At 40.4% G+C, this 11954-nt stretch overlaps 1 protein-coding gene across 1 annotated transcript; it reads left to right on the forward strand.

Moving 5' to 3' along the window:
- Positions 1-294: 294 nt before the first annotated feature.
- LOC306927106 (uncharacterized protein) lies at positions 295-2378 on the forward strand (the record flags this gene model as incomplete). The annotated part of the gene is made up of 4 exons (XM_079506765.1): positions 295-648; positions 928-1095; positions 1793-1888; positions 2067-2378. 4 exons carry the CDS (start codon positions 295-297, stop codon positions 2376-2378), a joined length of 930 nt encoding a protein of 309 aa, XP_079362891.1.
- Positions 2379-11954: the final 9576 nt, after the last annotated feature.

The raw sequence follows: 11954 nt of genomic DNA on the forward strand, positions 1-11954 counted from the left end.
GACAGGCCCAGATGGCCACCTTCTGTGCCCACCTTCTCATATGAGGTAGAAATCATACTTGGTGATGGAAATGTAGCTTATGAGAGAACGGGGAGAAATCTGAAGTTATCTAGGGGACAGAAGCATAACATTCTAGAGACCCTTGCTTCTCTTATATATAGCTTCAACAAAGCATACCCCAGTGACAAGGAAGTTTCACTGATAGCAGAAGCACTTGTCACCAAGCATCCCTGTCTGAAAGAGCCAGGATCTGGGACAGGATTCTCTGGTTGGAAAAATAGTCTGAAGTGGAAGATGGGGAACTACCGTGCTAAGTTGAGTCATGCAGGATGCCAAGAGGTAGCTGTCAATTCAGGGAAAAGAAGCAGAAACGATCCAGAAAGAGAATCTCCCCACACTAACATTAAAAGGCCACATAGGGAAGAGGTGAATTTCCTCCCTAACTTCCCAAGGGGTGAAGATGTTGCAAGCCTTGAGCGACAGAGACTGCAGATTGTAGAAGAAGTTAAGAAGACCGAAAAGAACCTTCCCCTGATCGGAAAGTTAATGCAGACCACCTTGGCTTTGCGGCGCAAAGAAATCATCAATGATGGCCCAGCTGTGACTGAGATCCTGGAACGCTGGCCTGCCCTCAAACTGCAGTCACAGGTAAAACTTTGTTTCTACAGTTAACCTATTTATTGAACTTTTTTTTACAGCAGCAGTGGCTCAGGAGGTGGTAGTATCTGTCTTGAAATCCAAAGGTTGATGGTTTGATCCCCAGCTCTTCCTGGCAAGGAGGAGCAAGACATTTAATCCCCAACTGCTCCATTCACATGCATTTAATGTATCATTTTTCTTTTCAGATTTTTCCCTTTCAGAGAGGACACACTGTACACACTGTCTATACAGTATACTGTGACTTAAAGTCATTGTATTGTTTTGCAGATCTGTGCAGAGTTCCACAGAATCTCGAACGTCAACCTGAGGAACCGCTTTTATGCCGAGTTGGACCGTCATGCCCCTCGTCTTCAGAGCCTGTTCAGGAAGAAAGCTGGACGTACAGGGAAAGTTGCTGAAGTCCTCACTCAGCTCTTCACGACTTATGACCTCCAGGTAAGTTGTTGAAACGGATAGTTCTGTTTTTAGTACTAGCCTGGCATGCCAGGTATTTTCACCATGTGCGTGCCACTGTAACCATTGATTTATAATACAGAAATGTCGACCACTTATGTTATTTTATGTGCTCTATACTTGGTCGGATACTTTTGATGATTAATTTAATTCAATGGGGCGTGACATGAAGTTGATCGGCTCATGTGTGGTTGGGTCTAGAGTCTCTCCTTCCTCTTACAACACAGATTATCTATTCCATAGTACAGATCGTCTGTGTTGTATTGTTTAGAGAAAGATGAGAGCCCACATTTCTAGTAACTGGTGTGCTGACCATGATATTACTGTGCTTGACTGGCCAGCCAACTGGCCTGACCTGAAGCTCATAATCTGTGTTGTATTGTCAAGAGGAAGAGGCCAGAGGACCCCCCTCCCCAGAAGCAAATATTTGAGTTAAAATGTTTGAATATATTCTTTCACAGCAAAGGTTTATGCCACATTTTCATAAATTACAAGCTCATAGTGTGACACTTGGTGCCGTGCTATGAGCTTGTAGATCTGCTATTTTCCAACAGCTGGAGTTTAAAATAATGGTTAAAGTCGTTAAAAGCTGTAAGGTGACACGGATGCGTCCTCAGGTCTAAATGGGCTAATATGGACATGGTTTCTGCCTGACTGACAATATTTTCTCTAACTAAAGGAACAACTTGATGTCGAGACCAGACGTGCTGCAGTCCTCCGTGCTCTCACGGCATACCTCCAGGAAGATGACGCCAGCTTTCTGAAGAAGTGGGATGTAAGTCACATTATCTAATACGACTAAATTAGATTTTAGTCATCAGAGGATAGACTGCTAAAATCAGAAATCAAGGATGTGTTGAATATGCTGTCCAGTCATGAATGCCTGCCTGTCATAGAACAAGTGTATGATACATAAGGGGTTTTAATTTCTATTTTCTCCTGTTCGTTGTTAGGTGTCTACTGATCCAGATATTGGTGACGTAACAGTTGGGCTCCTCTTGATCGATGCCAATCCAACCGATGCTACGTTCTTCTGCCCAGGGAAGATTGCTGTTGTGCTTGAGGGTAACATAATCATTGATTTCCCCACATATGCTGAAGCGTTTGTTATGCTTTTTGCACTGATCTATGCACTGCATCTAAGTTACCCTAAAGCACTGGCCAATACATTTGATTTTACCCAGAAAGTTTTGATGGGGCTGGATGATGGGAAGCTGAAGCCCAGGGTGTTGAGCCTTAAGAATGACCTTTTGGCAGTAGAGTAAGGGTGTTTCTCTATTTATTTTTATTAGTTTTTTGCACACAGTGAAAGTTTTTTTTTTTTTCATAGAGAGCTTGCACCTTGATTGATATCCTTCACTTGCACTAAAATAACAGTCTTGCACTGAAAATTATAGGCGTTATTCTTTTTCTATTTTTTGGAAAACATCCTTGTGATGTGCTATGTTTTTCTTACCTGAAAACATCTTAGTGATGGTTTTTGAAAGTGTTCTTATTGCATTTGAGTGTTACTGTTTAAAACAAGTACCACTAGGTGGATGTGTAAACAGTATGGCATATTTGCCATGAACCAAACCTTGATGACATACCATGTGGGTATGGGCTCTTCTTGATAAATGCCACGTGCTTATGCCTAGAGAAGATTACGGTCGTACTTGAGGGTAACATTGATTTCCCCACATATGCTGAAGCGTTTGTTATGCTTTTTGCACTGATCTATGCACTGCATCTAAGTTACCCTAAAGCACTGGCCAATACATTTGATTTTACCCAGAAAGTTTTGATGGGGCTGGATGATGGGAAGCTGAAGCCCAGGGTGTTGAGCCTTAAGAATGACCTTTTGGCAGTAGAGTAAGGGTGTTTCTCTATTTATTTTTATTAGTTTTTTGCACACAGTGAAAGTTTTTTTTTTTTTTTCATAGAGAGCTTGCACCTTGATTGATATCCTTCACTTGCACTAAAATAACAGTCTTGCACTGAAAATTATAGGCGTTATTCTTTTTCTATTTTTTGGAAAACATCCTTGTGATGTGCTATGTTTTTCTTACCTGAAAACATCTTAGTGATGGTTTTTGAAAGAGTTCTTATTGCATTTGAGTGTTACTGTTTAAAACAAGTACCACTAGGTGGATGTGTAAACAGTATGGCATATTTGCCATGAACCAAACATTGATGACATACCATGTGGGTATGGGCTCTTCTTGATAAATGCCACGTGCTTATGCCTAGAGAAGATTACGGTCGTACTTGAGGGTAACATTGATTTCCCCACATGCACTGAAGCGTTTGTCATGCTTTAAGTTACCCAAAGAGTTGGCCAATTTTTGTTTGCAGTGTTTTTCCTTTTTGAAATCATAGAGAGGTTGCACCTTGTTTTTACAACATTAAATGTGTTTCTTTTTCAAATTGTAGAGGTTGCACCTTTAATTGATATGCTTTAATTGCACTACAGTTACTTTTTGGACTGCTCTTTGATATAATTCCATTTTATATTTTTTGAAAACATCTTAGTAATCTTTTTTGAAAGTTTTCTTATTAATTTACTGTTACCGTATATCTATTCTACGTCCGAGCATAGACATGGTCGAGCTGAAAAAGTCAGTGTGGTATTGACATGGTCAGACAATGGCTTTGTAAACTTTGTACTGCCAATTTTGAGAAAAGAGCATAGCTGCTGGAACACTTCCGTTTGCATCATAGCAATGTCTCCTCAGTCAGTCAGTTGCCCTGTCTCTACAATGACTGCTTTGAAAATGCACTTATCCAGGCTACATACCTAGAATGTTGTTCAAAGTTACAATGAGCTGGAAAATGTGTAATTTGTCTGTGCAGTGTGTAAATTCAGACAACCTTTTAATGACATGACTCTTTAGTCATTTTAAGACTGACATTGTCTTGATGGAAACAGACTGCCAATTTAGTCAAAGTCAACTTTGAACTGGATGCTCCAGATAATCCTACTGAGTTTAATGACCCTGGTGAATTGCAATCTCAACTGAGAAACAACTTGGCTTCTCTGTTCTTGAAAATGCAGAGTGTTTTGCATGTATCAGAGATGGCAATACAAGACATAGTTGAAAATACAGCACAGATGTTTATTCCAATCAGAGGCCCTGCCTGCCTCTGATTGGCCTACCGACACTGCCGGCCTTTACCACTTGTTTCCTCCGAGGTGGAGGATACATGCTGGATAGTCTGCTGCGCGAGGTTACTCCATGGTGGGAAATAAATAATACAAGTACGATATAATACAAGAGAATGACAGCTTGGCATGCATAACAGTAACTTTTATTTTTGTAGAAGACAGGCAAACTAATAGTAATATTGTTTATGCCATTGGCCTGTTTATTTGTATACATGTGTAAACTTGAAACATTATTGTACTGTAAATCTTTTCCCCTGATCTTTATCTTTTTAGTATAATAGTATTTAGTTTAACACCAACACTTTATTTAGAACACAGCCAAATCCAACCATAATACATTAAATCAAAGCAAACGGCACAAGTTTAGTTTAGTTATTAGTTTGCCTCTTCTACAAAAATTAAAGTTACAGTCGCGCGTGCCAATAATGCTGCCATTCTCTTGTACTTGTATTATTTCCCACCACGGAGTAACCTCGCGTATCGGAGGACAGTCTGGTGAGACCATGGGGGCTAGACAGGCTAGAAGGGCAGTGTCGGTAGGGTCTGTAGGCCAATCAGAGGCAGGTGGGGCCTTACCATGTCTATGCTCGGATGTAGAATAGATATACGCTTAACCAAGTACTATGTGGATGTGTAAACAGTATGGCATATTTGCCATATTGTGATGTTACTGTATTACGTCACCATGAGGAATTTGGTAAATCAATGAACTGAACTGTCTATGGCAATATTGGATTTTTATTATTTTAGCAGATTAAATGGTAATGTAAGTACCATGACTTTGTAAGATATTCAAATTGCTGAGCAAATTACTGAATCAGCCAAACGTATATTGCTTATCTGTTACGCTGCTTTTTCAAATTGGTTAATTAGCCAAACACATTGCTTATCTGATGGATCCATAAATAGTTTCTTAATTGATTTATCAAAATATAATCATGGTTCATTGTGTTTTATTGGACATTTCATTAGGCCCTTGGCCCCTTGCACTATTCTAGAAACAATGTTCAGAGTGTAAGTTTACACTGTATGAAAGTGAATATGGGTGACTCATACTGTGGTAGTTGTCGCAATCAGATAATTCCATTGCAATGCTGGAAGGGTGATGTTTGTCACTGTACGTGCACCTACAGGCTGATGGACTTGAAAGTAATTGTGCAGATGGCCCTGTCCCCATCTTTCACAGGAGTCCATACAGTGCATCCAGAGTTTCCAGACTAAAATTAGTGATCACAGACAGGGTCTTAAAGCTATGTTTCCTGACTCAAACCCAAACATCATTACATTGAGCACTACCAAGAAATGACAAAGTGATTTGGGCCTCCTGTTCAGCTATCTAAGCTACAGGCTGGGGGGTGCTACCTTTCAGCTGGGAATGTTGAACCAGGGGAGTAGAATGGGGGCTAGAATGTCCTACTGGTGGAAACTCCTTGCTGGTAGATGAGCCAGTAGGGTACACTACTGCTGCTGAAAGAAACTCCAATGTGTGGTGAGAAATGAATTGGCAAAATGTCTAAATTGTGGAAAAATAATTGACTACTCTAAATTACAAAAACATTCACTTGGATAAAAATGTTCCAATAAATGATGTGGTGCTTAAACTTATTTACCTAGATTAGGTAATTTAAAAAAGAAAAGTGCAAGGGAACTAAGCTCTTAGGAACTATTGCTTCCTATAAACCCTGTTTCCAAATACCTGTATTTCTTTCCAGTGGGGTTATGGTGGACATTTTGGTCCTGCGTCCTATATTGGGATGTGCACAGCATAATATTTTGCACTGTTAAATGCATTGCTCTGTTCATCGTACAATTGTATAAGGGACAAAATGTTGATTGTTTACTTAATAAAAGTAACTTGTGTTTCAATCTTCTGTGTTAACCTGTTTTTAATTTACTTGAAATGTGTTTGTGTTTTAGAGTAAAAGCTGCTTCATTGTAATCGAAGTACCGCATCAGCATCACAGAAGCAAGCAACGGTAAGAGGGACAGCACTGGTGCTTGTTTATTAAGGTGCAAAGTACATACCAAGACTAACGTTTAGCTGTCTTCATCAGAGTCGTAGACTCGATGTATACATCAAAATTTGTCTTTTTTACTTTGAACCTTCAATAAAAAAGGGCTTTTACAGTCGGACCTGCTCCAGTGCCATCCTTCTGTTGCTGATTATTGTAAACATGGGTAATTCTTAAGTATAGGCAAGTTTGTAAAGCATTAAACATGAACTTAATCAGTTCATTTTTAATGCTTTAGAAACTTTCCTAAAGGTAACCTATTTTAGAGTTATTCTATTAGTACTGTAAAAATATAAATTGAGTTTTTTATAACTTAAAAAAATGAGTATATGTAACAAACATTTTTTGAGTTATCAATACTAGTTTTTTATCGGTACTGTAAAAGAGAAATATCAAGTTTATTTAACCTTAATAAATTAGTACATGTAACAAACATTTTAGAGTTATCAATACTAGATTTGTATTGGTACTGTAAAATAGAAATATCAAGTTTATTTAACTTAAAAAAAATAGTACATGTAACAAACATGTTAGAGTTATCAATACTAGATTTGTATTAGTACTGTAAAATAGAAATATCAAGTTTATTTAACTTAAAAAAAGTAGTACATGTAACAAACATTTTAGAGTTATCAATACTAGATTTTTATTAGTACTGTAAAATAGAAATATCAAGTTCATTTAACTTAAAAAAAAAAGTACATGTAACAAACATTTTAGAGTTATCAATACTAGATTTTTATTAGTACTGTAAAATAGAAATATCAAGTTCATTTAACTTAAAAAAAAAAGTACATGTAACAAACATTTTAGAGTTATCAATACTAGATTTGTATTAGTACTGTGAAAGAGAAATATCAAGTTTATTTAACTTAATCTTTTTGATGTAATCAGTTTCACCAAAAATTTTGAGTACTATTAACTTATCAGGTTTTACAGTGTAGATGTATAGGTGTGAGTGAAGCCTAATACTCAGCATGTGGTCGTATGGCGAATATAGGTTGCTACCTTCAGGAAGGAGATGTGGTGTACCAGCATACAATAAGGTCAGACTAAAGAGGTCCTTTGTCCACCAGTCGACTTTGAGGCTTAATCAGAAGTTGTAGTAGCCACGGGGTAATCTAGGCGGTGGACATTGCTCTTGTCTTCATGTCTTTATGTCTGTAAATAGTCTTGTTCTTTGTGTTATGTCAAATGTGTTCCGCATACTTGGCTGCTGGGTCGCAAGACAAATTTCAGTGTGAACCGACAATAAAGTACTAGATCATATCACACATCATTATAATTTCTCGTCTGTGCTGCACTGACACTATTGCTTCAATCTAACTCGTGGTGTAGAAACAGTGGTTCTCAAAGTAGAAAGAACAGCTATTCTCAGGGTCTTTGTTGTTGACAAATCTAATGATTTCGGTTTGAAATGACACAAATCTTCTCTTATGGGGGGGGGGGATCCCTGGCACAAAATCTTCTCAGATGGTGACCAAAACATGCCACATTATGTAAGATTTGGCAGTCCCTCGGCGTGAAAAAGTTTGCGAATCACTGGCGTAGAAAACCCATTCATCACCGCAGCATGGATCCCTTGAAATGCTGTTACCACGGTTACAATTCAGCGTGATAGATTTCGCCTTCTAAAATATCCGAGGTAAAAAAATATTTAAAAAAAGCATGACAGAGTGAAAATGAGAAATGTGCTATACTGGTCTGGCTTGCCAAGGATTGATGTGGCATGTTGTAGACAGGTTTCGGGGATTGCTCAGTGTGTATCGTGGCTCGACTCTAACACTGCTGTGTAGCAGCACTGACATACACAACATAAACCCCATACTCCAGAGAGACTGTAAACATAAACCCCATACTCCAGACAGTCAGCACCGACACTAAACATAAACCCCATACTCCAGAGAGACACTAAACATAAACCCCATACTCCAGAGAGACACTAAGCATAAACCCCATACTCCAGAGAGACACTAAACATAAACCCCATACTCCAGAGAGACACTAAACATAAACCCCATACTCCAGAGAGACACTAAGCATAAACCCCATACTCCAGAGAGACACTAAACATAAACCCCATACTCCAGAGAGACACTAAGCATAAACCCCATACTCCAGGCAGAGAGAGAGAAGGAAAGAGGACGAGGTATGATTCTATATCGTTGCCGTCAGAAAGAAACCTCCTCCACATTCTAACCTTTTTTTGGGGGGGTTCCCCGTAAATGAATGCCCTACTTGATCGCATGCTACAGCGTCACAGAAAGGTATGAAAAATTAGCAGATCTACAAGCGCTTCAAACGCTCTTTTTGAATTTGAATACTGAAAAGCAACAGTTTTGGACACAATAGGTTTCCACCCAAAAGAGACAATAGCAATAATATACGCGTGTGCTTGTGTGTACTATGTACGTGCGTGTGCGTGTGCGTGCGCTCCAGAGTATTACACAACTCCAACCACGTCAGGCGTGGATGTTAATGACCGACAGCCCTGCGTGGATGTGTACGTAAGAGTCTCCTCTCCTTCTTTTGTAAACTCAGTCACGTCCAACTGGAGCCGCAGCCAAACTGAATAATGCATCCTTCTGCAGACGTGCGTCTCCTAGCACACGCACGCACGCACGCACGCACGCACGCACGCACGCACGCACGCACGCACGCACGCACGCACGCACGCACGCTCTCTCTCTCTCTCCATCTCTTCATCTGTCTGACTATATACACATCTTGCTCAGTCCCTCCTTGACTCTCTCTCTCTCTCTCAGCTCTCCCTACAAGTATACAGAAATAAATGCACGTTGGTCGTTTGTATCCTTCCAAAGATCCAACGCACGATGCCACCGCAGATGAACAGGTCCATAAACCGAGCACGGCAAGGTCATGCCAAGAAGGCCATCCCTCAGAGGCAGCAGCGCACACGCACGCACGCACGCACGCACGCACGCACGCACGCACGCACGCACGCACGCACGCACGCACGCTCCTCAAGTAGTATACTGTATATAGAAATTGTATCTTACCAATCTTGACGTCTGAAAAGGAAAGCACTTTTTGGGGGTTGCAATCTTAGCACTCTACCATGAGAGGGATCAGCGATATATGAAGCAATCATGCCTGGTTACCTGACGGTACAGTACAGTACAGTACAGTACAGTACAGTACAGTACAGTACAGTACAGTACAGTACAGTACAGTACAGTCGCATGCTGGAAGCACACAGGGATCTCAGGGTACTGCATGCACTGTACTGTACTGTACTGTACTGTACTGTACTGTACTGTACTGTACTGTACTGTACTGTACTGTACTGTACTGTACCACATGTCCTCATGTCTACTGATGGAATAACACACACAAAGCGCACAGGCATGTTCTCATGGTTCTGGAAACTCCAGGGAAAGGGGAGAGGTTTAGAGAACAGTTACGGTGGAGGGAGGGAGGGAGGGAGGGAGGGAGGGAGGGGTGGACAGAAAAAGAAAGGAAAGCAAAGGAGGGGCAATAGACACTATACAGCAGTGGTGGACAGTAACTAATGTACATTTACATACTGTACTGATTTTTTAGTTATATTTTTGAGGGGCGCTAGCCCCTCCTACAGTATATACAGGTTTAATGTTTGTTTTTAGTTCAATGTTTGTTTTAAAAACACCATTGACAATAAAGAGAATTTAATGTTTGTTTTACATCATCATTACTGTAAGATATGATTTTTTTAAAAACCTTATTGGAGTATTTCCAATCTCCAATGCCTTTACTTCTACTCCACCACATCTCAGAGAGAAACAAATTGTATATTAGTTACTAGTTACTTTGGACGATTAGATTATTATAAAACATGCCCATTTTGGGCGGGAACCCCTTTTGGTGTTAGCATTATGCTATGCTTTAGCCATTGAAAAATAGCAGATCTACAAGCTCATAGTGCGCCACCGAGTGGCGCGCTACGAGCTTGTAGGTCTGCTATTTTTGAAAAACCGAAGAACGACTGACATAGAAAGACAGCTTTTTCAGAAAACTGTCATTTTAAAACAGACATTTTTAGAATCTGATCTCAGGTCAAAATGGGTTAATGACTTCAGGCCCACGACATGCTGTCAGGCTACGTTGCAGCTACGCCAGCGCTCTAGGCCGGATCTACTAAAGGATTTGTATACATTCGAAAACTTGTGAAACTGGACATTCTGCACATCGAGAACTTTCTACTTTTAGTACTCTAAGTACATTTTGATACCAATACTTTTGCACTTTTACTTAAGTACATTTTGAATTCCTGACTGTTACTTCTAACAGAGTGTTTCTACTTTGAAGTATTTGATACTTTATTTTTTACAAAAACTGTAAAAATGTTGAACACTTTTCCCCACCAGTACAGTATATATACATTTGTCTTATTGTATTATTGTAGTTATGCCTAAATTATACTTGAATAGTTTATTCAATGCGATTTATTACGGTTTCTGTAATTTTATCATCAGTTGTATTTCCCCCCCCCCCCCTAATTTACTGTGATGACTGAATTTGACCTTGGGATCAAATAAACTCTCAAAATATATCAAATAATATCTATCTACTAGAAGAAGGAAGGAAGGAAGGAAGGAAGGAAGAGAAATGGTTTGTGAATGCGGGGGTACAGTCGGCTGCATACTCAGGGGGTGAGGGGAAGCCAAAACTGACGCTTAAGTTGTGTACTTTTTATGACAAAAAATCGTTATCATCAAACATCCAATATGGATGTTTTCAGGGTTAGGGAGGGATATCGTTAAACATTAAAATTTTACAAAGAAAACTGGCGTACTGATCCATGCACGCATGCACGCACGCACGCACGCACGCACGCACGCACGAGAGCATAGGGAGAGACAGCGCGAGAGCATGTCCTGCATGCACCCTGCGAGCAAACATGCATCCACTTCAGATAGTCTCACACTGTGAGCATAATCACGCCATATGCTTTCTAAAAAGAACAGTTCAGACAGAATATGTCCTGTCCTGCAGCCAGGACGGGACAGGGAGGGGGAGGGGATGGGTGACGGAACAACAGGGTGGATTGGGGCGGGGAGGTGTCAGCAAATAAAAACAAGAAGGGGGGGGGGGGGGGGGGGTTACAAACAAACCTTCGGGCTCTGAGTTCTCTTTGTGGACGACTTGCTTCAGCGGGCAGCAGAAGATTTCATGACACTTAGCACGAAAGGGGGACCCTTTACTCCTTATATCCGCCGAGTGGATGGAGTCCTGCCGTAACATAATGTACTCCTGGGTACCTGGGGCAGCATCGTCCTGGACTGGGGGGTGGGTGGGTGGGTGGGGGGTAGCCATAATAACACAATGAACTGAGGTTAGAGAGCACACCACCACACATGGAGGAGAAACACACACACACAAAACAAGAACAACAGCAATAAAGAGAACTTATCGGGGCTAAACAAATATACAGGTGAATTAAATAAATGAAAAGAGAAAACGGCAAACAACAGTAACTTTAAAGTAACATAATAGTCGAGAGAAAAGAGAGTGTGAGAGAGAGAGAGAGAGAGAGACGGGGGGGTTGGGGTATGAGTGACAGGAGACATCCAGAGAGATATTCAAAGGTAGAGAGAGAAAGATTCAGGACATCAACGAGTTCAATAAACAAACTTAAATCAAAGACAACTATAAATGAAGCAACAGTGGGAGCCTCTTTATTA

This window comes from Electrona antarctica (assembly GCF_951216825.1).
Source record: "Electrona antarctica genome assembly, chromosome: 1".
NCBI lineage: Eukaryota > Metazoa > Chordata > Actinopteri > Myctophiformes > Myctophidae > Electrona > Electrona antarctica.